The 25,729-nt window shown below is 46.2% G+C and overlaps 1 protein-coding gene across 4 annotated transcripts in view; it reads left to right on the top strand.

Moving 5' to 3' along the window:
• LOC137632989 (PDZ domain-containing protein 8-like) overlaps positions 1 to 25,729 on the top strand; it is a 454,088-nt gene that overhangs the window by 245,388 nt on the left and 182,971 nt on the right. For 2 of the 4 annotated variants that reach the window (XM_068365144.1, XM_068365141.1), the window contains exons 6-9: positions 10,036 to 10,260; positions 10,711 to 10,881; positions 11,203 to 11,400; positions 12,077 to 12,203. In XM_068365144.1, coding sequence (XP_068221245.1) covers positions 10,036 to 10,260; positions 10,711 to 10,881; positions 11,203 to 11,400; positions 12,077 to 12,203 — 721 coding nt within the window. Of the gene's footprint in view, positions 1 to 10,035; positions 10,261 to 10,710; positions 10,882 to 11,202; positions 11,401 to 12,076; positions 12,735 to 25,729 lie in introns of all 4 variants that reach the window. The other 2 variants (XM_068365143.1, XM_068365140.1) reach the window with 2 other exon arrangements.

Here is a 25,729-nt window from a genome sequence, read left to right as displayed (position 1 = left end):
GATTTTTAATGCAGTTAAATCTTCATATTTCTTTGAAAATTATTAAAAAATTCTTTATATCCTTATTCGATGTTTCGATTATGGGAATAGTAACGAATCGGAAGAAAATCACTTGATTTGCCTCTCACCTTCCGCCAGAAGAAATATAACGTCATCAGACTTTTTTTTTCTTAACTTTACGGTAAGTTGTACTAATCTCATAACTAATGATACAGACCACTAAAACACTTGATATCGTTACTCGGTGTTTCGATTATGGGAATGCTGTAATAAGATTACTCGGCAACATAATGAAAGGAAATCATTCGGTTTGTCAGCGCGCTTCCGCCAAATACATGACGTCACAAGATACGTGACGTATACTCTACAAAGAATGATTCCGTCGGTCAAAATTGAAATAAAACAATTCAGTAAACTAACCTTCTGCATTTTATTTAACAATACCAAAACAACCATGAAGCAGTTAAATGCACAGTACTGTTACATACAGTAAATACAGTACGGTACAAGTCAGCTGATTTGATAAGCGTGAAAAGGTAAACGTTACAGTACAGTACATAATGCAAATGGCCGCTTGTTTACGTAAGTTTCTAGCAAAAAAATTGGGTAATGGAACAATAAAATATCTTTCAGTACATTTATTTAAAAAGGAATTAATGTACAGTACTGTACTAAATGTACAGTACACTATATTTACTACGATTTTACTTAAAGTCAGCTGATTCAGAAATGCAGTGCATATGTATGGCCGATTGTTTGTGCAAGTTTCCATTATGTAGTGTGCAGTACAGGATAATAAAACAACATACTGTACTGAACTTTACAGTATTATACAGACTACTGTAATATGATAAAGTAAAATATTTGTAATAACATATTTTATATGAAATGGGGCTATTTGTTGACTTCTACTGCTGAAAATCGTAGACATCTGAGTTAGGTTACGCTTACTCCAGACCAAAATTTAACACTAACGACTTACGAACAATACGACTTACGAACAGACTCTCGGTCCCTATTGTGTTCGTAAGTTGGAGACTGTCTGTAATGGCTTACATCAACAAGCAAGGAGGTACCTTTTCAAAGCAGCTATCCCATCTCTCAGTAGAGATACTGTACTGAGATAGACCGAAGTCCACTCGCTTCATTCCAGACAAAGGGAATGTGCTCGCCGACAGTTGGAGCAGAGCATCTCAGATAATGAGTACCGAGTGGTCCTTGGATCATCCAGTGGCTAACAAAGTCCTGACTTTGTGGGGTTACCCGACTGTGGATTGGTTTGCTACAGCGCTGAACTTCAAGCTCTGGCTGTATTGCCCCCATGCCTTCCTACAACGGTGGGATAGCACCGACGTGTGCGCTTTTCCCTCATTCTGTCTTATGAGGAGCGTGCTCAACAAGACCAGAATATCGGTCAATCGCTCGATGACCCTTTACAGCTACGCTATGGCATCACGCAGAATGATATCCGTACCTTCCGCAGCTCTTAATGGAACTTCCGGGAGAACTCCCTCTGCGACACAAGCTACTCAAACAACCACATGCCAACATCTTTCACAAAGCTATAGCTTCGCTTCAACTTAACGCCTGGAGACTATCCAGCATCTCCTCACTAAGAGAGGATTGTCGCAACAAGTTGCGAACAGGATATCTGGACACCTGCGCAGGTCATCCGCAGGGGCCTACCAGGCAAAGAGGCGAATTTTCTGTGGTTGGAATCGTGAAGGGGTATCTCTCCACTCGATACCACTATTCCAGCAAGAGCGGAGTTCTTCGTTTATTTGCGGGAAGAATGCGCCTTTCACTCTCGGCAATGAAAGGCTATCGCTCAGCCTTAAGTCTAGCCTTCAGGCTCAAAAGAGCGGACATTTCTTCCTCGCTGGTACTTTCCCTACTCATACGAAGATACGATCTTACCTGCCCTCAGTCGGAAGTGAGACCTCCTCCAGGGAACATGGTTCGAATTCTCAGGCCTCCTCCCTACGAACCATTTCGCCAGGCTTCAAATCGCCACCTAACTTGGAAGGCGGTGTTCCTACTAGTTTTGGCCTCAGCTAAGCGAGTCAGTGAACTTCATGGTCTCTCGTATGACATCGCCCATGCAAGGGGATGAGGGGTGATAACGTTCAGATTTGTCTCTGAGTTTGTGGCTAAGACACAGAATCCGGGAGTGCTGGACCCTCGATTCAAATCTTTCTGGATTTCAAGTCTTCGTTCTGTAACAGATGACCCAGACCATCTCCTACTGTGTCCAGTAAGGAGTCTGAGGTTATATTTGAAAGAACGTCTGCATTCGTCCCCAAGTGCAAGCTTTGTTTGTGAGCACTGGGAGAACAAAGAGGAGGGTCACCAAGAATACCATCTCGGCATGGATTCGTAGGGTGATCCATCTCTCCCTGAATCCTGACCCTCCTCCGTCATGTCGCCTTAGAGTGCATAATGTCAGTGGTGTAGCTACGTCCCTGACCTTCAAGAAGAACTTCTCAGTGACGCAGGTTCTACAAGCAGGGGTGTGGAAGCGTCAGACGACCTTCACAGCCCACTACCTGCAAGACGTGACACACAGGAGGCTCGATACGTTCTCTATCGGCCCTGTGGTGGCTGCACAACAGCTGGTCTAACCTCAGGCTCCTTAATGGACAGGTAGCAGAGGGTTGAGGGCATTGTTACCCGGTTTTAGTCTGCATGAATGAAGAGATATGTCTGGCCCTTATTCTTTTCTTCATCCTCTCCTTCCTTGGAGAAAGCAGCATCCTGGGTTCTCTGCATAGCTGACCTCAAACCACTTCAAGTAAACCATGCTTCCTTGTGTTCCTAGTATTAAGTTAATACTGTCATGTCCCCATACCCTGACGAGGTGGTATTGGGCAAGTCCTAGCCTAAAGTTTTTTATCTAAAGAGCTTCAGGTCAACTTCCTAGGACGAGTCGCACATAATCTTTCACACACAGCTTATGTAGGTTGCAGCCCTTGTGTAGCAAGGTGTGAGCGAGGTGCAGGGACTCTTTATTGTTGAGTACTGACACATTCAGATAATGAGTCCCTGGGCAAAGCCAAGAGCCAGTATGGCTGGGACTTTTCCACCCTTCCTAAGGGTTGAGTCACCCATATTAAATAGCGTGGTTTGTATTTCAGTTACGGAACAAATGACAAATTTGGAGATAATTTGTATTTTTCCTAACTATACAAACCTTAGCTATTTAATCAAACTTGCCCGCCAGCCCTGTCCCCCGTGAAGTCCTACCTCTAAGCAAAGTGAGCTCATCACACAGGTGTGTGGGGGGGGGGGTAGCAAGCTATCCCTCCCTACCCCCCCGCTAACTAGCGATGGGGTTAGTAAACCCTCGTTAAAATTCTAATGGCTCGTCATTTCAGCTACGCCGAAAGTAATTACCCATATTAAATAGCTAAGGTTTGTATAGTTAGGAAAAATACAAATTATCTCCGAATTTTTCATATTGAGGTTAAGGCCATGGTTTGTATTGTCAAAACACAGTTTGGAAATATATAATTTTCAATATTTAACTTAGCCGGTGATTATAATAGCTGCAGCTCTGCTGCTCGACAGAAAACTCTACGGAAAAAATCCGCCAGCGATCGCTATGCAGGTAGGGGGTGTACTTCAACAGCGCCATCTGTCGTCCAGATACCCAGTACTCATTGTAAACAAAGAACTCAATTTTCTCTCTGTCGTGCTACCGGCAAGACCTACTAATTCGCTGTTGCTAACTGGATTTGTTTTCACAACTATTTGGTGAAGTACACTATTCTAGTTTTGAGCTTTCGCTGTGCAGGCTTTCTCTTCAATAAATCCTTGCATTCTTTTTTTGATATCGGATTATTTGTTGATGACTTTGGATAGTTTTTGAATTCCCCTTTGACCAATTCAAAATGGCTGACCCTTCTCAAGTCCCAAAATTCAGGAAGTGTAATGCTAGGGACTGTTTAAGGCGTCTTCCGAAGGCCTCTATCGATCCTCACACTGTTTGTTCCAATTGTCGGGATAAAACCTGTCAATTGGAAGATCGATGTGAGGATTGCGTTGGGATTTCGGAATTCGATTTTATCGAATTCCAAAAATATACACGTAGGCTAGAGAGAGATAGAGTCAGAAGTTCCTCTCGTTCTGTTGAATTTTCCTCTCCTCATGCCCCACAACCTATTCCTTCCCCTGTAGTGGTTGCTCCTAATCCCCCTTCTGGCACTCAGGAACCTTCGATGGCTGATATGATGCGTGCCATCCAAGCTCTGGGTGAGAGAGTTGAGTCCCTGGCTAGTGACCGTAACCAGCTCATGGCGGACGTCAAGGAGCTGAAGTGTAAAAGTGCAGTGGGAAGTGATAAAGTGAGTGATAGTGTTGTGGATAGTGTTGCGCTTGAGGGTTCGTCTGTTCGTGCCTGTCGTCCTCCTAGTCCGGGACCTCTTGCAAGCTCCCAAGTCCAGGGGAGAAGCAATGTCGTACGACCAATGGGTTCGAGAGGCTTTAATCAGCGAACAGACGTTCCCTCCGTGGTTTCGGGCGTATCTACCCAAGATCGCCCCTGCCACACAAAGACGAGAGAGCCCATTTATACCTCGTCTGCGGAAGAGGTTTCTCGCAAGAAACCATGGACCAAGGTCTCATGACCGTTAAAGCGCAAGTCGGTCCCTTCCGCGCAAGTCCAACGGCCCAGCTGTAGCCACTGGGTCAGTTCGGACTCGCTGCAGTCTTCCGATGACTGCTCACCTCCTAAGAGAGGTAAAGCGGTACCGCCTCAGGCAGTTACACCGTCTGTCGCCGCACCTGCTCCTGCAGACCCTAAGTGGTCTTTGCTGCAGACCATGCAGTCCCAATTAACGTCTCTGATGCAGGACTTTCGTGCGGAGAAGGTTGCTGCTGCACCAGCCTCTTGCCTACAACCAACCACACACTCGGTTGTGCGTCCTGTGGACGCTGAGGTAACCTCCTTGCGCACTCCAGCTGAGAGGGTCCCGCCACCCATGCGTTCCAGTGTGCCCTGCCAGCCGCATGTTGACGTTCAGCGACGCACGGAGCCTTCCGTTGACGTTCGCGAGGTACAACAACCGTCAGAGTTGTTTTGTTTTGACGCGGTGCGTCAACCTCCGCAACCCAGTGTGGTTGCCACTGCTCACCCACATCAGACTAGACAGTCTGGAGTAGACGCTGTGCGTCCCCGCGCTGCTATGGTTGTTGCCAGCTCACAGACTGGGCAACAGTTCCATGACGTTGCGTCCGGTTCAGTCACGCGTGCACCCGTGCGACCGGACTCAGCTAACCAGCCGTTACCTACTCCATTGCCGCTTCCTCCTCAATACTCGGATGATGGACTTTCTGATGATGATGGTGCTGCACACGTTGATGAACCACATTCGGACCTTGACGAGCCTAAGTCCACGCAACCCTCTTTGGACTTTAGAAAAGTTCTAGCTCTGTTCAAAGAGATGTTTCCGGACAAGTTTGTGTCTGTGGCTCCGCGCTCTCCTCCGTCAGAGTTTGTCTTAGGTACGCCGTCATCCTCGCCTGCCTTTACTAGACTCGTCCTCGCACGCTCGTCCAAGAGAGCTTTACGAGTGATAGGATAATGGATGCAGTCCAAAAAGAGTCTAGGGAAGACAGCCTTTACGTTTCCCCCTGCTAGACTCTCTTCCAGATCGAGCGTCTGGTATGCCACGGGAGAAGTTCTCGGCTTGGGAGTTCCTGCCTCTGCCCAGGGCGACTTCTCAAGTCTTGTAGACTCTCCCCGCAGGCTAGCCATGAGACGCTCTAAGATATGTTGGTCATCTTCGGACCTAGACCACCTGTTGAAAGGGATATTTAGAGCCTTCGAGGTCTTCAACTTTTTAGACTGGTGTCTGGGAGCTCTAAGCAGGAAGATCTCTCCGACAGAGAAGGAGACTTCTTTGCTCATCATGTCCTGCATGGACAAGGCAGTACGTGACGGGTCTTCTGAGCTTGCTGCATCATTCGTGTCAGGAGTCCTCAAGAAGCGTGAGAACCTTTGCTCTTTCCTGTCAGCTGGAGTTACACCTTGCCAAAGATCCGAACTTCTGTTTGCTCCTCTTTCTAAGTGCCTCTTTCCAGAGGACTTGATTAAGGAGATTGCTGCTTCTTTGATACAGAAGGACACTCATGATCTGGTTGCGTCCTCTGCTCGCAAAGCCACCCCTTTGCCTACCTTGTCAGCTAGACCAAGGATGGACACTCCAGCGTCCCGATTTATTCCGCCCTTTCGTGGCAGAGCCTCCAGCAGAGGAGGTGCTCGTGCCGAAGGGAGACGTGGGAAGAAGAAAGGAACCAAGTCCTTTAAAGGCAGAGTCTGACTGCCACCTTTTTCAGACAGCAGTGGGAGCCAGACTCAAGAACTTCTGGCAGACCTGGGAGAAGAGAGGCGCAGATGCACAATCTGTGAAGTTGCTTAGAGAGGGGTACAAGATCCCGTTTGTACGAAAACCCCCTCTAGCAACGTCTCCCATCGATCTCTCTCCCAGGTACAGAGAGGAAGACAAGAGACGAGCATTGAAACAGGAAGTGTCTCTCTTACTAGAAAAGGGAGTGGTAGTCAAAGTCCTGGACCATCAAACCCCGGGCTTCTACAACCATCTCTTCTTAGTGGCAAAGAAGACAGGAGGGTGGAGGCCGGTGCTAGACGTCAGTGCGCTGAATGTCTTTGTCACAAAGCAGACGTTCTCCATGGAGACCACAAAGTCCGTTCTAGCAGCGGTCAGAAGGGAAGACTGGATGGTCTCTTTAGACCTAAGGGACGCATACTTCCACGTCCCCATCCACCCAGACTCCCAACCTTTTCTGAGGTTTGTTTACGAAAAGGTTGTCTACCAGTTTCAAGCCCTGTGCTTTGGCCTAAGCACAGCTCCTCTTGTGTTTACGAGGCTGATGAGGAATGTAGCCAAATTCCTTCATTTAGCGGACATCCAAGCCTCCCTCTATTTGGACGACTGGCTTCTAAGAGCTTCTTCCAGTCGTCGCTGTCTGAAGGATCTAAAGTGGACTCTAGATCTGACCAAGGAATTGGGTCTCCTTGTCAATATGGAAAAGTCTCAAGTGGTCCCATCCCAAACTATTGTGTATTTAGGGATGGAGATTCACAGTCTAGCTTTTCGGGCTTTTCCGTCGGCCCCCAGAACAAGTCAAGCCCTGTTATGCATCCAGAACATGCTGAAGAAGGAACGATGTTCAGTCAGGCAGTGGATGAGTCTGATAGGGACACTATCATCCCTGGAACAGTTTGTATCGTTAGGAAGACTACACCTCCGTCCTCTTCAATATCACCTAGCTGTTTACTGGAAAAAGGACAAGACGCTAGAAGCGGTCTCGATCCCCATTCCCGAGAAGATGAAGTCTTCCCTGACTTGGTGGAAGGACAGTATCAGCCTCAGAGAGGGTCTGCCCCTGGCTGTTCAGACTCCCAACCACGTTCTCTTCTCGGACGCATCGGACACAGGCTGGGGCGCGACATTGGACGGTCGGGAATGCTCGGGAACCTGGAACTCGAGTCAAAGGACAATGCATATCACCTGCAAGGAGCTACTGGCAGTTCATCTGGCCTTGAAAAGCTTCAAGTCTCTCCTTCAAGGCAAAGTGGTGGAGGTGAACTCGGACAACACCACGGCTTTGGCGTACATCTCCAAGCAAGGAGGGACCCACTCTATGACGTTGTACGAGATCGCAAGGGACCTCCTCACCAGGTCAAAAGGTCTAAACATTTCACTAGTAACGAGGTTCATCCAAGGCAACTTGAATGTCATGGCAGATTGCCTCAGTCGGAAGGGACAAATCATTCCAACAGAATGGACCCTACACAAGGATGTGTGCAAGAGACTTTGGGCCACATGGGGCCAGCCAACCATAGATCTCTTCGCAACCTCGATGACCAAGAGGCTCCCAATATATTGCTCACCAATCCCGGACCCAGCAGCAGTTCATATAGATGCCTTTCTCCTAGATTGGTCACATCTAGACCTATATGCATTCCCCCCGTTCAAGATTGTCAACAAGGTACTGCAGAAGTTCGCCTCTCATGAAGGGACAAGGTTGACGTTAGTTGCTCCCCTCTGGCCCGCGAGAGAATGGTTCACCGAGGTACTTCGATGGCTAGTGGACGTTCCCAGAACTCTTCCTCTAAGGGTGAACCTTCTACGTCAGCCACACGTAAAGAAGGTACACCAAGGCCTCCACGCTCTTCGTCTGACTGCCTTCAGACTATCGAAAGACTCTCGAGAGCTAGAGGCTTTTCGAAGGAGGCAGCCAGGGCGATTGCTAGAGCAAGGAGGACATCCACCCTTAGAGTCTACCAATCGAAGTGGGAAGTCTTCCGAAACTGGTGCAAGTCAGTATCCGTATCCTCGACCAGTACCTCTGTAACTCAAATAGCTGACTTCCTTTTATACCTGAGGAAAGAACGATCTCTTTCAGCTCCCACTATCAAGGGTTACAGAAGCATGTTGGCATCAGTCTTCCGTCACAGAGGCTTAGATCTTTCCAACAACAAAGATCTACAGGACCTCCTTAAGTCTTTTGAGACCACGAAGGATCGTCGTTTGGCCACACCTGGTTGGAATTTAGACGTGGTACTAAGATTCCTCATGTCAGAAAGGTTCGAGCCGCTACAATCAGCCTCCTTTAAAGATCTCACTTTAAAGACACTTTTCCTGGTTTGCTTAGCCACAGCTAAAAGAGTAAGTGAGATTCACGCCTTCAGCAGGAACATCGGATTTTCATCTGAAACGGCTACATGTTCTCTACAACTTGGTTTTCTAGCCAAAAACGAGCTACCTTCTCGTCCTTGGCCGAAATCGTTCGATATTCCAAGCCTATCGAATATGGTTGGAAATGAACTAGAAAGAGTCTTATGCCCTGTGAGAGCTCTTAAGTTCTATTTAAGACGAACTAAACCTTTACGAGGACAGTCAGAAGCTTTATGGTGTTCAGTTAAGAAACCATCTTTGCCTATGTCAAAGAATGCTTTATCCTATTTTATCAGACTGTTAATACGAGAAGCTCATTCACATCTGAGTGAGGAAGACCAAGCTTTGCTGAAGGTAAGGACACATGAAGTTAGAGCTGTCGCAACTTCAGTGGCCTTTAAACAAAATAGATCTCTGCGAAGTATAATGGACGCAACCTATTGGAGAAGCAAGTCAGTGTTCGCGTCTTTTTATCATAAGGATGTCCAGTCTCTTTACGAGAACTGCTACACTCTGGGACCATTCGTAGCAGCGAGTGCAGTAGTGGGTGAGGGCTCAACCACTACAATCCCCTAATTCCATAACCTTTTTAATCTTTCTCTTGAAATGTTTTTATTGTTGTTTTTGGGTTGTCCGGAAGGCTAAGAAGCCTTTCGCATCCTGGTTGATTTGGCGGGTGGTCAAATTCTTTTCTTGAGAAGCGCCTAGATTAGAGGTTTTGATGAGGTCCTGTGGTATGGGTTGCAACCCTTCATACTTCAGATCCTAGGGGTCGCTCAGCATCCTAAGAGGATCGCGAGGCTCCGTAAGGAAGACGTACTTAAAAAGGCAGAGTAATTGTTCAAGTCGACTTCCTTACCAGGTACCTATTTATTTTGTTTTTGTTATTTTGATAACTTCTAAAATGAAATAAAAAATCCTTAGCTCATAATAATTAAACATTTATTGCTGGTCTCTACCCACCCCCCTGGGTGTGAATCAGCTATTATAATCACCGGCTAAGTTAAATATTGAAAAATGTTATTTTGATAATAAAATAAATTTTTGAATATACTTACCCGGTGATTATAAATTAAAGGACCCTCCCTTCCTCCCCAATAGAGACGCAGTGGACCGAGGAGAAAATTGAGTTCTTTGTTTACAATGAGTACTGGGTATCTGGACGACAGATGGCGCTGTTGAAGTACACCCCCTACCTGCATAGCGATCGCTGGCGGATTTTTTCCGTAGAGTTTTCTGTCGAGCAGCAGAGCTGCAGCTATTATAATCACCGGGTAAGTATATTCAAAAGTTTATTTTATTATCAAAATAACATTTTTCCTTTATATTTCAGGTAGAATTTGAGGTATATTCAAGTTTAGGTTTACATATTCCACGTTTCAATGCCATTATAATATCCCAACTACGAGGTGTCTTGAAACGCAAGCACACACTGCCTTATTTCAAGTTGCGGGGTCCACCGCTTGTCAAAAGGCCACAGCATCCAGCCAACGAAGAAGGTTGTTCCGTCCCCCCTGGAAGACTGACTGGAGAAGTTGTCAGGTGCAGCAGACTGCAGGTATTATTATTATTATTATTATTATTATTATTATTATTATTATTATTATTATTATTATTATTATTATTATTATTATTAGATAAGCTACAACCCTAGTTGGAAATGTTAGATGCTATAAGCCCAAGGGTTCTAATAAGGAAAAATTGCACTGTGAGGAAAGGAAACAAGGAAATAAACTACAAAAGTAGTAATGAACAATTAAGATAAGATATTTTAAGAACTGTAGCTACATTAAAATAGGTATTCCATAAATGAACTATAAGTGCTTCAAAAAAAAAAAAAAAAAAAAAAAAAAAAAGAGGAAGAAAAATAAGATAGAATAGTGTTAAGGAAAATAAGGGTCAGTTTCTAATAGGAAACTATTTATAGCTTGTGCATTTGACCCATATTACTAAAGAGAAGTAAATTTTAGGTGTTTTAATCAGAATGTATTTGTTTTTTATTTTACAGTCATCTCTAGTTGATGAGATCATGTTCTGTACTGTGATGTTGAGCGAAGTTCCTATTATTTGTGCAGTCGAGAAGCCAGCAGGCATGTATATTGTTCAGGACATCACTTTGAAGCGTCCACACGGAGCATCAGCTGGCATCCTGTTGCATAATGCTGAAGAGGGAACCCAGGTTTGTTTTATTATCCCGTTTAGGCTGAACGTCCGAGTCCAACAAACATGTAGATTAAAAGTCAGTCTCAAGGATGAGATCTTTTGCCTTCGTGTCATGCTTGCAGAGTCTCTTCTCTTAATAACAATTACCTCTCCCCTAAATAGCTACTAAGAGATAAGTTGTGTAAACCGATTAAGATTGAAAATAATCGAGAAGTATTCTTCTTTACAAGTTAATAAATTTACATGAAAATATGGTGGACCTGCAATCCTATACTTACTAAGTCTGGAAAAAACGGAATGATTTCAGCTGTTGATACATAGCCTAAATGCCTTGCAGATGGTGGAATCTGTTCAGCAGTCATCGCCTGCGTACGCAGCTGGGCTGCGCAAAAATGATGTGTTGCTAGCTGTCAATGGAACGTACCTGAGTTCCAGCCAGCAAGCAGCAAAATTGTTTTCGTCCAGTAGCATAAGCGGAGATGTCGATAACATCACACTCCGAGTGAAGAGGATCATTCCATTAGATCAGAGGAAGGTACTGTACATTGATTTCTTATGTTTCTCTTTACCAAAATTTTCCAAGTTTCTTCTTTTACTTTTGTATACCGAAACTTTAAGAAGAATCAGTATATCACATTTCTCTAGTAGTAAGTGCTTAAATCAATCCAGCTTGAGTTTTCATTGTACTGTAGACTGATTTTTATGAAAATCATCTAGATAAAATATTTCATTACGATACATTTGCTTGTCAGGTTTTTCATACTAAGAGAGCTGCACATTTTGAAGTTTTATCTTTGAATTCTGTCATGCATGTCTAAGTTCTTACACAAGTACTAAGTAGTTGCTGATTTCTAATTATTGAAAAGTATCTTTACGTAAAGATGAGATTAACATTCTGCTTTGCTGAATCATTAAAGCTTCATACACCTATAACTTCTTTTTACTGTACACTCCTTGGTGACAGACAAGAACAAGTTACAGTATGTTGATACAGTATATACTGCATGATGAGTATGGTATAAATTATGTCCAACAGTCTGTTCTTCAACAGTCTACATTTGCTGACAGAAACCATAGGTTGAGCTTCACAAGAACTCTTTTAAGGTTAATACTGCTGATCATCATGTTCTGGTTCTTTGAAATATAGGATTATCTGTGGTGAATGATATTACCGGCCAAAATTAATGCTCCCTTTCAATGATTTTACACAGATGGTTGCTGAACAAAAACCAATTTGTTCAGACGGTGCTTCGTCGGTTATCGGAGAGGAGACCACAGGTAGACTTCACGTAGCCTCGAGCAATCAGACTGTTGTTGCACTTAGCACCATAAATATGAGTAGTTATACTGGAGATAAGTCCCTTAGTGCTCGGTTAGACTCCTCAGCTAGCAGTACCCCTGGTTGTGGTTACCCTAGTATTAATCAGAATGCTCGCAGTGCTGGTGCTGGGGGTGGTGGAAGGGGGGGAGCATCCCATAGCAGTGTTGTAGGTAGTAGTAGTCATGGCGGTAGAGTTGATGCTGACGTAAATAACGCTACCTCCATTGTAGGTTGTGATGGTTTTAGTAATGTTGATGTTGGCAACAGTAGTGGTGATGGTGGTGGTGGTGTTGTCGGGACAAGAGGTGTAGATAACCATAGCACCTCTTGCATTGGTAGTATTGGTACAGGGCCAGTAACAAGCAGCACTATTGGTGGAAGTGATGATGATGTTGTGCATGGAACTTCACGTGCTGTTAGCCCTTCGCACTTGCTTGCTGGAATAATGGGGTCTTTCAACGGCGGCCGTCCAGCCAAGCATCGCTCCCTCCCTGGGTCACCCGTACTCCAACGCACCAACAGGACTCGTGTTAATTCAACACGTGAGGGTAAACACGCATACTGCTTCTTTTGTATTATGCTGTGATTTGCTGAAAATCTGTTATTTTTGGCTTCAAGTAATGCACTAATTCCCTTTTTAAAGTCATTTTTTTGTTTTGTGTCATCATGTGATGGTCCTATTTTTGCTACCTATTAGTATATACAGCACAATGGATAAGTGTTCAAGTCTGTAATTTTAAGTAGATAGAAATTTGTGAAATTTTTCATATGCTAACACAGGCCCTTGTTTTACAAAAGCCTTAATTGTAGCTTGAGGTAATGAGTGGTTTCCTATTGCCATCATGAGTCCTGTTATTAGGAAATCTACCACTAAATGAACACCTGTTCACCTTGTTTCCTTTTTTAATTTTTTATTTCATGTGACCTTTGTCAAACAAATAATTGCTTGAAATATTTCATTATGAAGCGATTACAAAGTAATCGCATTCATTAAAAGACAAGAAGACTGTACTCTCTTGATAGGGATCATGCGAGGCACGATTGATAGCCCTTTGTGCCTTCAACTTCTCCCTTTGGTATTACTCGTCATTCAAGCCAGTAATGTGTCTTATGTAGATCTACTGTGCTATTTTTAAGTAATTGGCCGAGCCCTCTTTGACAGCTTGAATAGTGAGATCTGTCAATTTATCCGTAATAGGCAAGGTGATAGCAGGAGCAGTTGTAAAAATGGTGTAGGCCCCTTTGTGTGGGGTGAACTTGGATTTAGCGCACCCCCATTCAGACAGAGTCCTGGCCCAGACAGCTTGGCCCTGTTCTTTAGGAAATATTACCGTTTCATTCGGTACCTTGTCCAATCTAAGCAAGGCATGCTCTTTCAAACGAACGAAGCCGTTGAATGGGAATTCTAGCCCCGGAGGGTAAAATTCTAGATCCTCTAGAGGGCGGGTGCCTATGCTATCCAGAGTTATGGTACCATCTATATATGGAGCATGCAAGGCAAACCTCCATGGGTTGTTTTTATCAAAGGGAGGTAACTTCGACGCGTCTGGGGCTGAAGGAGGAGGCATCTGAGTTCCTGAACGGATCAGATTCGCCACCATATCTTTGAGCTCCGTCATAGCCCCTTGGCTTGCCCTAGAATGTTGTTGTATCTGCTCCTTAACAATATCCCTGATCAGGTCGACGGGGGAGGAGGGTTCCTGAGCAATACCCGCTGACGAAGCCTTGGACTTATCGGACTTTTTAGCATTCACGGTTTTATGTGAAGTAATAGGAACATCAGGAGCATTTGAGGGTCCGGGGACCGGTGACGTAGATAATGGCAAAGCTGAAGGCTTAAAGGTACGTAGTGGCTTCACCTTGGGTCGTACAGTGATGGAGGGATCCCGAGGAGAAGCCGTAGGCTTATCAAAGCCGAGGAAGGAAGAGGTAGAGGAAGGAGTGAGAGATGATAGGGGATCCACCAATTCAGCACCACCTACCTGCTCATCCATGGGTTCGACGTCCAAATCTAGAGAGTACACGTCCCCCGCCAATTAAGCTTCCTCTTCCGTTGGGATGGTTGTTCTAACCGCCTCAATTAACGGGGCCGCTGTCTCCGGCGGAACTGCTGCAGTGGTAGAGCCCGGGAACAGACGAGAGGCTATGTCTCCGTCGAGGAGATAGGGTGCGCCAGACGGAGCATTCTTTCCAAAGCCTGACACCCAAGGACGGAGAGCAGCTCTTGCAGCCCGGAGAGAGTCATCATCAGCCTGAAAGAGGTGAGGGGATTAATGATGAAGGAGAAGATCGTTCTCCGCAATAAGCGATGTATACATATGTAAGGAACAAATTAAATCATCGCCAAAGGATAAAAAGGAACAAACTAGAACCAACTTACGTCATCGTTCAGGAGAAGGGAGGACAGCTCGTAGCAGAGCGTGCACGACTCCGGGAACCACACCATGTATGAGGCTTGTCCCGGCTCCCGAGTTAAGGATATGGTGCAATGTGCATGGGACCGGCATAGGTCATGTCCCACGGGATGATTAAAGGCAGCGGGGCAGCCCTTGGCAGCGCAGCGGACCTTCTGTAAAAGAAAGGAGACATAAGTCTGGATGTTCCTTGAGACTCTGGTCGGTGAATAAGATCAACTAAAAGAGTCTAGATAACATTAAATATGTGTGCATAGAATGGTTCCATAATTGAGAGCTAGAGTTCCATATTAATATATTAATACAAAATAAGAATAAACTAATGTACACTGCGGAACCACGGACGAGCCGAGGATGCAGTGATAGGTCCGTAACCAAGTAATATGTAACTATAAGCAGCAGCGGAAAGTTAATGTTAACCTCAATGCTGATCATCTGGGTGATCTCCGGTGAAGCCGGAGGTCCGGTGAAAAGGTCCGAAATAATTAAATTGTGATTAATAATGAAAAGATCGTGTGAATATGGCCGAAGCCGGAGTCCGAGTGCAAGGGATCACCGGGGGGATGAGGCCCTGCCAGAGGGTTGCACTCCAAATAATATCTGACTAGGTTCCAAACTCAATGGGTATCCCTTGTGGCGGAGTAGAACTCAAGGCGGAGAGGATGAACGTTCAGATCCTACTCCGAAGGCGGAGTGGGGAGAGGATGGAACTACGAGGGGAACGGGTGGCGGCATAAAGCTGGCCCAAAATAATGACTCACACACGAACGGGACCTATTAATAACGCTAGCTATATTAACAGTAACCACATAATAAAATAAAACTTAAATATCATTAACCCGTAGAGGGAGAGTGGGGAGGGATAACCCGTGAGCGTATAAAACAGAAAACGGGAAATCCACCCCTCCTACTCTAGGTTAAGAAAGAAAACGAGAGAAAGGGTAACTCGTGACTGTAGCAACAGAAAACGAGAACTCCATGCTCACGCTCTCGTGGTTACACTATAAAGAACCAAAAGCACACTATAATGTGATATAAGTATAACAATAAAATTGTAATGTCAATCAAGACTAAGAACTAAGAATAACGACTGCGTAACAAAATAAATATAAAGATATAGTCTATTAACGAACGCCTTCCCGAGACGGGTACTAAACTATAATAAAGCCACAGACGCTATTTTTCGTTCGTCCAGATTGGACTTACTAGCAAAAAATACCATAGTAAAGCAATAATAATAATAATAATGATAATAAAACGTAAATATCATTAACCCGTAGAGGGAGAGTGGGGAGGGATAACCCGTGAGCGTATAAAACGGAAAACGGGAAATCCACCCCTCCTACTCGAGGTTAAGAAAGAAAATGAGAGAAAGGGTAACTCGTGACTGTAGCAACAGAAAACGAGAACTCCATGCTCACGCTCTCATGGTTACGCTATAAAGAACCAAAAGCACACTATAATATGATATAAGTATAACAATAAAATTGTAATATCAATCAAGACTAAGAACTAAGAATAACAACTGCGTAACAAAATAAATATAAAGATATAGTCTATTAACAAACGCCTTCCCGAGGCGGGTACTAAACTATAATAAAGCCACGGACGCTAATCTTCGTTCATCCAGATTGGACTTGCTAGCAAAAAATACCATAGTAAAGCAATAATAATAATAATAATGATAATGATAATGGTTCAAGAGGCGTAAGTGACTTAACCAAGAACCTAAATGACAGAGTACCAAATGGGCAAGATTAACGTGAAATTCCAGCGAGGCAAATTAAAACAACAATGGCCGCCGATGCTGCGGAAGGCCAAGCCGGTCTATAATTAAAAACACACTACTGGAAAAAGAACAACTGCCCGGTACTGTAAAAAGCTGTCAAAACAAACTATGGTACTTAACATTGGTAAAGGTGAAGTAGTAGCTTCAGTCATGATGAATTAAATTCAGAAATAGGAAAAACACCAAGAGCACAAAAAATTACGACCAAGCGAGCAAGTCCAAAACAGAAAGATGTCCTAGAGGGCGCTCGAGTTAGGCGTCGGTGGCGTGGTTCAAGTGTGGTATCTAGGGCCTCTGTTACGGCCCTTCCCTTTGATGAAGGAATTATCTAAATGGAAGACAGCCTGTGAATAGTGGCTTTCACTCGCCCCTGCTTTATTCACGACACCCACAAGGTGCTCGCGCGAGGGTAGTAACCTCTGCATTCCATGCTTTTATCTTTCTCTGGTATATTTGGAAGGTTTATATCAGAAAAGTGTAAAGAAGGACCCTTTTCACCGGGCGTCACAGGTCTCTCCCCAGAAATAGATTTTTCCTTCGTCAAAATCCCTTAAGTAATTACCTCCGAGTAGAGGTATATACTTTGAAGAGGGACATTACATCTTAATGAGGCTGGGCACTTGTGGTAGTACTGTACTTTTTCTAAAAGTATTCATACTATTATCAAATAGTATGAATATTTTAGTGCAGTACTTTAATTATAAGCATCTTGGTATTGCTATGATGATAAATCATTCCAATTCATTATATATTTTATTTTTGATTTACTGTGAAACAGTTAATAGAAAATTAGTTATATTTGGTGACAAAAAACTTGTGGCCCATACAAAGGCATTGTTCTTGAAGGAAACTGTAATTATAAACTTAGGTACGTACAGCTAAAGATTCAGATACGTAGGTTGAAAGTGACCGAAGGGCTTACGTGAAAAGTAAAAGAATGAAAGAAATACCACTTTGTTTTGATAGATGGCTGCAAATGCCCTTCAAGATGATTATCAGTTGTTGGCACACCAACAGTAGGGACCTGCTTCATGAATCTACCTTTCACTAGCATTGATTTGTTGTAAGCATCAACTTTAGTATATGTTATATATCAGATTGATTTTTTTGCCATTCTGAGAATCATGAGAAAAGGGAGGACATCTTGTTTCCCGCCGTTATCGTTACATTAACTGGTTTCGGTTGCCCGATGCGCACACTCCAAAGCCTTCTATCAAAGACATCCTCTCCCACCAAACCTCTTCTTTATCTTAACATGTCTCTGCAAATAACCTTTTCCTTCCAATATGGCCACCAGCAACTGTCGAGAGGCAAGGTATTTAGCGAGCCTGAAACTGGGATTATGTGTCCTGTTTTGAACTTTAGTTTCAGGTTTTGATTATAAAACGGAACACTACGTGAAATTTTGGCCTCCTCTCTATCGTATAATCGTTTGAACAACATCCTTTATCCTACCAGGTCAGACATAAAGGGTTCTGCCAGTTTTACCAGCTTTTAATTCCACAGCTGTTGAAAAGGACATGTCACTGAGGACAGGGCATGCATAAACTAATTTTAACTTGTTCCATAACCGAAATACAAACCACGCTATTTAAATAGGGTATTACTTTCGGCGTAGCTGAAATGGCGAGCCATTAGAATTTTAACGAGGGTTTGCTACCCCCTCGCCAACTCGCTAGTTGGCGAGGGGGTAGGGGAGGGGTAGCTAGCTACCCATCCCCCCTCACACACCAGTGAACTAGTTCACTTTACTTTTGGCTCGGGTGATAGGCAGACGTGTCTGCTCCCACCCTCACTTTGGCAGCCATCAATGTTTTTTGTCTTTTACTTACTTTTTCTTGTACTTAATATATATATAAACATTCTTTATGTTTATGTATATATTTGTGTATAGAAATATAATAAGTTTCCTTTTCAGTGTTTGTGCTGTGTGTGTAGTGTACGACAACGTCACCGGCTTAGTACCAGGCCACCTCGGTGTCACGTCATGGGGCGCGGCCTCTCCCTTGGTCCTTCGGTCGTTCCTTCGGCTTCCGATGATTCGGCCGCCGTGGGGAATTGTCATCGCTGGACTTTCTTCATTCATCTGTTTTCTCCGCTGTTCCTCCTTCCCTACGGGGAACTTGGATTCTCTGCGAAGGGAACGTGGGAGTTTAGATTGACTACGGTCTCTCTCTCTACTCGAGGTTGTTCACCCTTTTACTACTACTACATACTATTACGGAAGCTTCTTTCCCGTGGGGGTTGGGTTGCTATACCGTTTATTTGTCTCAATTATTTTTAATGAAATCTAATTGTTTTATTTAACTAGTCAGCATTCTGTGGAGAACACTTCCCTTCGGGGGTCAGTGGTTCTTACTATTTGTGAACATTCTTAGATGAATTACATAATTATTATTCTGTTATACTGTAATTCTGTTTTTGTTACAGTTCTCCGCCCCCCCCTTCTCCCGTGAATGTCAGTGCGGGAGGAGGGCGCATACTTAATTTGTAATTCTTATGTTTTCTATTCCCTCGGGGTTTCTCTTCGGAGTTCCTCCCGGGGGAATTTCTGTTAACTAATTATTTATTTTATTTTTCCCAGTTAACGATGCAGTTTTTCTTCGTTTGCCTAAAGTGTGCCAATGAACCAGAGCTGCCCTGTTGGTGCCTGGGGAGTCTGCTGTTGTGGCCGTCTCTCTAGGACATCGTCATGGACGTGTTCCCTTCTCTTAGAAGTTCTCCCGTGACAAATGTCAGCTCTTTAGTTCATCTTAGAATGCTAAGGAGGTTCGCCTCCAGGGGTAGGTAATTTCCCTTCCGAGGGAGGTTCCCTTCCCAGGTGTGAGTTTTTTCCCCTGCAGAGGGGGAACTTCTCATACCTTTATATTTCCTGGATGGGTTTTCCTGGTCCTCGGGCGGTTATGCTCTTGGTGCTGAGCGACCGCACTTGTAACCATGCTCAAGGAGGTGAGCGGTTGCAAGGCCGGGCGCATGTAAACTTCACTTGGCTATGCTCTTGGGGCTAAGCGGTCGCACCTGCAGCTATGCTCAAGGGGCTGAGCAGCTACAGGATCAGTCTTGTGACTTCTCTCGTTTGCGAGGGAGGCCACTCATAAGGACTCCTCTTTGGAGGATTGCTCCTTATAGGTCAGCTTGCTGATCCAACGGCCCTATGGGCGCCATCACCAGTGTCTTCAAGTCTCTTCTACGAAGTGTTCACCTCTCTCGTTCGCGAGAGAGGCCACTCATAGAGACACCTCTTCGGAGGATTGTTCCTGTTTAGACCAGCCTGCTGTTCGGGACCTCTCTGCAGTTTTGTTCGCCATCTCCTAGGCCTGCTGACCTGCCGTCTCCGTTCCTGGCTGCTGGCTGTTGACGCTGTGGGCGCCCACGCACCCCGTTATCCAACGGGCACCGGTCCCTTCGGGGCAAAAGGGGCTTTCTCACACTGTGAGTAAGTCCCTAAAGCACACTGCACCAATGTTTTCCTGCGCGCTCGCGCGCAATTGCGTGCAAGCGCTCGCCTAATGTTCCTGCTGTTCCTGAGACTTTCATCCAGAGGAATCCTGTTCTAGGGACTATCCTGAGTTAGCGCACAGGCTCTCACCAGAACTTCCAGTGTTGATCGTCCCAGTTCCTGATCGTCCTGTCAGCTGTCCCTTCTTCCTAGCGCGCGCTCGTGCTCACCAACGATCTTCGTACGCACGCAAGCGCCGACAATCTTCTTTTGCGCGCAAGCGCCGACGATCTTCTTATGCGCGCAAGCGCCGACGATTTTCTTGGCAGACGATCTTCTTTGGCGCGCTAGCGCTGACGAACTTCCTAGGCACGTAAGCTCCGACGATCGTCCGCACGCAGGCTCCGATGGTTTCCCGCGCCGACGATCTTCTTACGCGCGCAAGTGCCGACGATCCTCTTACGCGCGCAAACGCCAAAGATCTTCTTGGACGCACAAGCGCCGAGGATCTTTAAGCGCCGTCGATCTTTAATCGCCGTCGATCTTTAAGCGCTGTCGAACTTCTTTTGCGCACAAGCGCCGACGATCTTCAAGTGCCAACAATCTCATACGCGCGCTGACAGCCGCGCGTGCGTGCCTACATTCTCACTGGCTCTTCATTCTGTTCCTGCACGTCAATCTGATTGCTGCTCACCTTATGTAGTCTCGCCGGTGCGTCCGTGTGCTCGCGCGCCCGTGAGAGTGTTTTCAACGGTCACTGGCGCGTGATCCCTGGGTATTTCCCATCACGAGCGCCAGCGCACTTCCTCTACCGAGGTGAGGCCTTCTCCCACCGCACCAATGGGAGAATCCCCACCTCGAGCAGGAGAATCGTCCCGTGTTGGGGCGAGAAGAGCCCTCAGACTTCGTTGTTGGAGTCCTTTATCCCTCCTAGGAGGGAACCGAAGGACTCTTAAGAGTCCCCCCAAGTAGAGCCTTTGGGGACGGGAGACTTTGCTGCCAGCTCTCCAGGGGAAGAGCAGTAAGAGTCAGAGCATGCCTTTTGGCAGGTCTTGACTCTGATGAGGCATCTCAATGGGTTCAAGGACCCTGAGGTTCCCCCTCATGAGGGCAAGGACACGGTCCTGGATCGAGGCTTTGGCACTCAGAAACCCGCTAAGGCCAGTGCGGTTTTGCCCTGGTCCCAAGGGGCAAAGAGTGCCTAGGGATAGGATTGACGGCCAGTTCTCCGAGCTTGCCTCCTCCACCTGTTCCACTACTGACAACAAGCTCCTCCCACCTCCACCAGAGGAGGTATTTTGATATTATGGAGGAGTCTGGCTTAGCTCTTCCGTTGCACTCTGTGGAAGAGCTTACCAAGGGAGTCCCTCTCGAGAGAGTCTCTAGCCGGCAAATGACTTCCTCGGCGACAGAGATCCTAAGCCAGGAGAAGGTCGCGAAGCGCACCATGTGGCTACTTCGTGGCTGGACGTCTGGTTGAGGTCTCTTGGCATCCTGTTGTGATCCGAGGATCTGTCCCAAGAAAGCACCAGGAAGGCACTGGAGACCTTCCTCCTTTCGGGCACCCGCACCATTGAGTTCTGGCCCACCAAGCCTCGAACTTATGGGCCAATTCGATCTTGAAAGGATGTGCTGCGGTGGCAGAAAGGTTCCTTTTGAAGGTCCCGGCCTTCGAAGTCGGCAAGCTCAGACACACTTCCCTTATGGGAAAGAGTCTGTTTGAGCCCAAAGATGTGGAACAGGCGGCTGAGAGGTGGAGGAAATCCAATCAGGACTCTCTCCTCCAAAGGGCTCTCACAACGAAGTCCTACAAACCTCCAGCACCTCAACAACCTCACCCGTCCAAGACGACGAAACTGGCAGTGGCAGCAAAGACGACGGTGTCCAAACAGCAGCCCTTTCCTGTTAAAGACTAGAAGGGCAAAAAGCCAGGGGTGGCAAGAATCCTAGAGGCAGTGGCCGAGGTCGCAAACGCTAGGATTGACAATCCCCCTGCATGTCCACCAGTGGGGTGATGCCTACAAATTTGCACATTCAGGTGGCAGCAACTTGGGGCTGATTCCTGGATGATTCCCGTAATCAGTCAGGGATATCGCGTCCCGTTCACAACATCTCTACCTCCCCTGACAGCAAATCCAGTGTCGTTGAGCTCCTATGCCATGGGATCAACAAAGGGGCTAGCCCTACGTGCAGAAGTCGAGACCATGCTAAAGAAGGATGCTCTCCAAGAGATCGTCGACGGTTCCCCAATGGCTTCTCCAGTCAACTCTTTCTCGTAAAGAAGGCGTCTGGAGGCTGGAGACCAGTCATCGACCTCTCAGCTCTGAACAGGTTTGTTAAATAAACTCCATTCAACATGGAAACAGCAGACACGGTCAGACTTGCAGTGAGACCACAAGACTTCATGTGTACACTGGATCGGAAGGACGCGTACTTCCAGATCCCAATGCATCTGTCTTCAAGGAAGTACTTAAGATTCAGCCTAGACAACAAGATCTACCAGTTCAAGGTGCTCTGTTTCGGTCTCCACAGCACCTCAGGTATTCACCAGAGTGTTCACCCTGATCTCTTCGTGGGCACACAGGATCGGCATCCGTCTCCTCTGCTATCTGGACGACTGGCTGATCCTGTCAGACTCGGAGTTGACCCTTCTTCGACACTGGGACAAGCTTCTGAGACTTTGCCAAGATCTAGGGATCATGGTAAATCTCGAGAAGTCTTCTCTGCCTCCATCTCAATGACTGGTATATCTAGGCATGATCTTGGACTCCAATCTCCACAAAGCCTTTCCATCAGACGACAGGATAGCAAGGCTGATGAGGGTCGCAGATCCTTTCCTCAGACGAGAAGAACTCCCAGCCCAATAATGGTTACGTCTTCTCGGTCACCTTTCCTCCCTGTCCCGTCTAGTTCCAAATGGGCTCCTCAGGATGAGATCCCTGCAATGGCGGCCCAAGTCCCAGTGGAATTGAGGTCACGATTCCCCGGACGTTTTGGTCCCTATGGGTCCTGCGGAACGGACGGACCTTCAGTGGTGGGTGACAGACGAAAACCTCCGAAAGGGAGTAGATCTTCTTGTCCTCCCCCCGGATTTGATGCTGTTCTCGGACCCCTCAAAAGAAGGGTGGGGGGCCCACGTCCTGAACCATAGGGCGTCAGGCCTATGGTCATAATAAAAAAAAGTGCCTCCACATAAACCTGCTAGAGATGAAGGCCGTATTTCTGGCACTTCAACAGTTCCAACAGTACCTGGGGGGTCACTCCGTGGTGGTGAGGAGCGACAACACCACGGTAGTGGCTTAGGGAGGTACCTTTTCACAACAGCTATCCCATCTTGCAGTAAAGATACTGAGATGGACCGAAGTCCACTCGTTTCCTCTATCGGCTCGCTTCATTTCGGGCAAAAGGAATGTGCTCGCCGACAGTCTGAGCAGGGCATCCCAGATACAGTATTGAGTACCGAGTGGTCTTTGGTTCCTCAAGTAGCCAACAAAGTCCTGACTTTGTGGGGTTCCCCGACGGTGGATCCGTTCACGACAGCCTTGAATTTAAAGCATCCGCTGTACTGCTCCCCAGTCCCGGACCCCAGCAACGGTGGGTCAACATCGGCGTTTGCGCCTTTCCCCCATTCTGTCTGATGAGAAGGGTGCTCAACATGACCAGAATATCGGTTGACCTGTCAATGACCTTAGTAGCTCCGCTATGGCATCACGTAGAGTGGTTCCCGGACCTTCTGCAGCTCCTGACGGAACTCCCGAGAGAACTCCCTCCTCGACACGAGCTACTCAAACAACCCCACTCCAACAACTCCCACAAAGCCGTAGCATTGCTGCGGCTTCACGCCTGGAGACTATCCAACATTTCCTCACAGAGAGAGGCTTTTTGCAACAAGTTGCAGAAAGGATGTCTCGGCACCTGCGAAAGTCATCCGCAGGAGTCTACCCTGGCGAAATGGAGAGTCTTCTGTGGTTGGTGTTGTGGAAGGGGTATCTCTCCACTCGTTGCCACTATTCCAGCAAAAGAGGAGTTTCTTGTGTATTTGCGGGAAGAGATGCGCCTTTCAGTCTCGGCAGTGAAAGGCTATTACTCGGCCTTGAGTCTTCCCTTCAGGCTAAAAGGAATGGACATTTCCCCCACGAACTTACCTGCCCTCAGTCGGAAGTGAGACCTCCTCCAGAGAGCGTGGTTCGAGTCCTCAGGTCTCTTAAGAGACCTCCGTTTGAACCATTACGCCAGGCTTCTGATCGCCACCTGACTTGGAAGACGGTGTTCCTACTTACTTTGGCCTCGGCCAAGCGAGTCAGCGAACTTCATTGTGTCTGTATGACATCGCCCATTCAAGGGGATGGGTAAAGATAACGTTCAGGTTCGTCCCTGAGTTTGTGGCTAAGACTCGTGGCTAAGACTCGAAACCCAAGAGTGCTGGACCCCCGGTTCGACTCTTTCCGGATTTCGAATCTCCATTCTGTAACAGATGACCCAGACTATCTCCTACTGTGCCCAGTAAGGAGTCTGAGGCTCTATCTTAAGAGAACAGCTGCAATACGTCCTCGAGTGCAAGCATTGTTTGTGAGCACAGGAAGGACGAAGAGGAGGGTCACTAAGAACACTATTTCCGCATGGATTCGCAGGGTCATCCACCATTCCCTGAATCCAGACCCTCCTCCGTCACGTCGCCCTAGAGTACATGATGTCAGAGACATCACTACGTCCCTGGCATTCAAGAGAAACTACTCAGTGACGCAGGTTCTACAAGCAGGGGTTTGGAAGAGTCAAACGACTTTCAAAGCCCACTACCTGCAGGACGTGACCCACAGGAAGCTCAGTACGTTCTCTATTGGCCCTGTTTTGGCTGCACAACAGCTGGTTTAAACCTCAGGCTCCTTAATGGACAAGCAGCAGAAGGTTGAGGGCATTGTTACCAGGTTTTAGTCTGCATGAATGAAAAGATATGTCTGGCCCTTGTTCTTTTCTTTATCCTCCCCTCTCTTGGGGAAAGCAGCATCCTGGGTTCTTTGCACAGCTGACCTCAAATCACTGCAGGTAAACCATGCTTCCTTGTGTTCCTAGTATTAAGATAATACTGTCGCGTCCCCCATACCCGTACGAGGTGGTATTGGGAAAGTCCTAACCTAGAATTCCATCTAATGGACTCCAGGTCAACTTCCTAGGACGAGTCACACTTCATTCCTTCACGCACAAGCTTACGTAGGCTGCGGTCCTTGCAGAGCAAGGTACTTGCGAGGTGTAGGGACTCCTTATCTCGAGTTCTACACACTCACATACTGAGTCCCCGGGCAAAAGCCAAAAAGCCAGTAACGGCTGGGACTTACCACCCTTCCTTAGGGTTAAGTCACCCTATTTAAATAGCGTGGTTTATATTTCAGTTACGGAAGTCCTACCTCTAAGTAAAGTGAACTAGTTCACCGGTGTGTGAGGGGGGAGGGGTAGCTAGCTACCCCTCCCCTACCTCCTCGCTAACTAGCGAGGGCTAGTAAACCCTCGTTAAAATTCTAATGGCTCGCCATTTCAGCTACGCCGAAAGTAATACCCTATTTAGATAGCTAAGGTTTGTATGGTTAGGAAAAATAATAATTATCTACGAATTTGTTATGTTAAACCCCAATTTATATTGCTTTCACCCGTCAATCGTACCATTCTCTAAAGCTATCTATTCTGTTTCAGAGAGGTCTTTCATGACTGACTTGTTATTCAGAAGTGAATTCATCTAAAATTTAAATCTAATACTAAAAATGTCTTCATTATGCTTTCCTTTGAGTGTTTTTCTTTGCTTAACCATGATATTGAGTAATAGGCTTACATATTTTTCTTCAACATATTAACATCAAATTAAATTGAAGTAATTTTTTTAACCCTTTGCATTAGTCGTCAGCATAAGTA

Source organism: Palaemon carinicauda, chromosome 42 (genome assembly GCF_036898095.1).
Source record: "Palaemon carinicauda isolate YSFRI2023 chromosome 42, ASM3689809v2, whole genome shotgun sequence".
Classification (NCBI taxonomy): domain Eukaryota; kingdom Metazoa; phylum Arthropoda; class Malacostraca; order Decapoda; family Palaemonidae; genus Palaemon; species Palaemon carinicauda.
The sequence above is the reverse complement of the archived record's forward strand: the minus strand, read 5'-3'. Positions and strand labels throughout refer to the sequence as shown.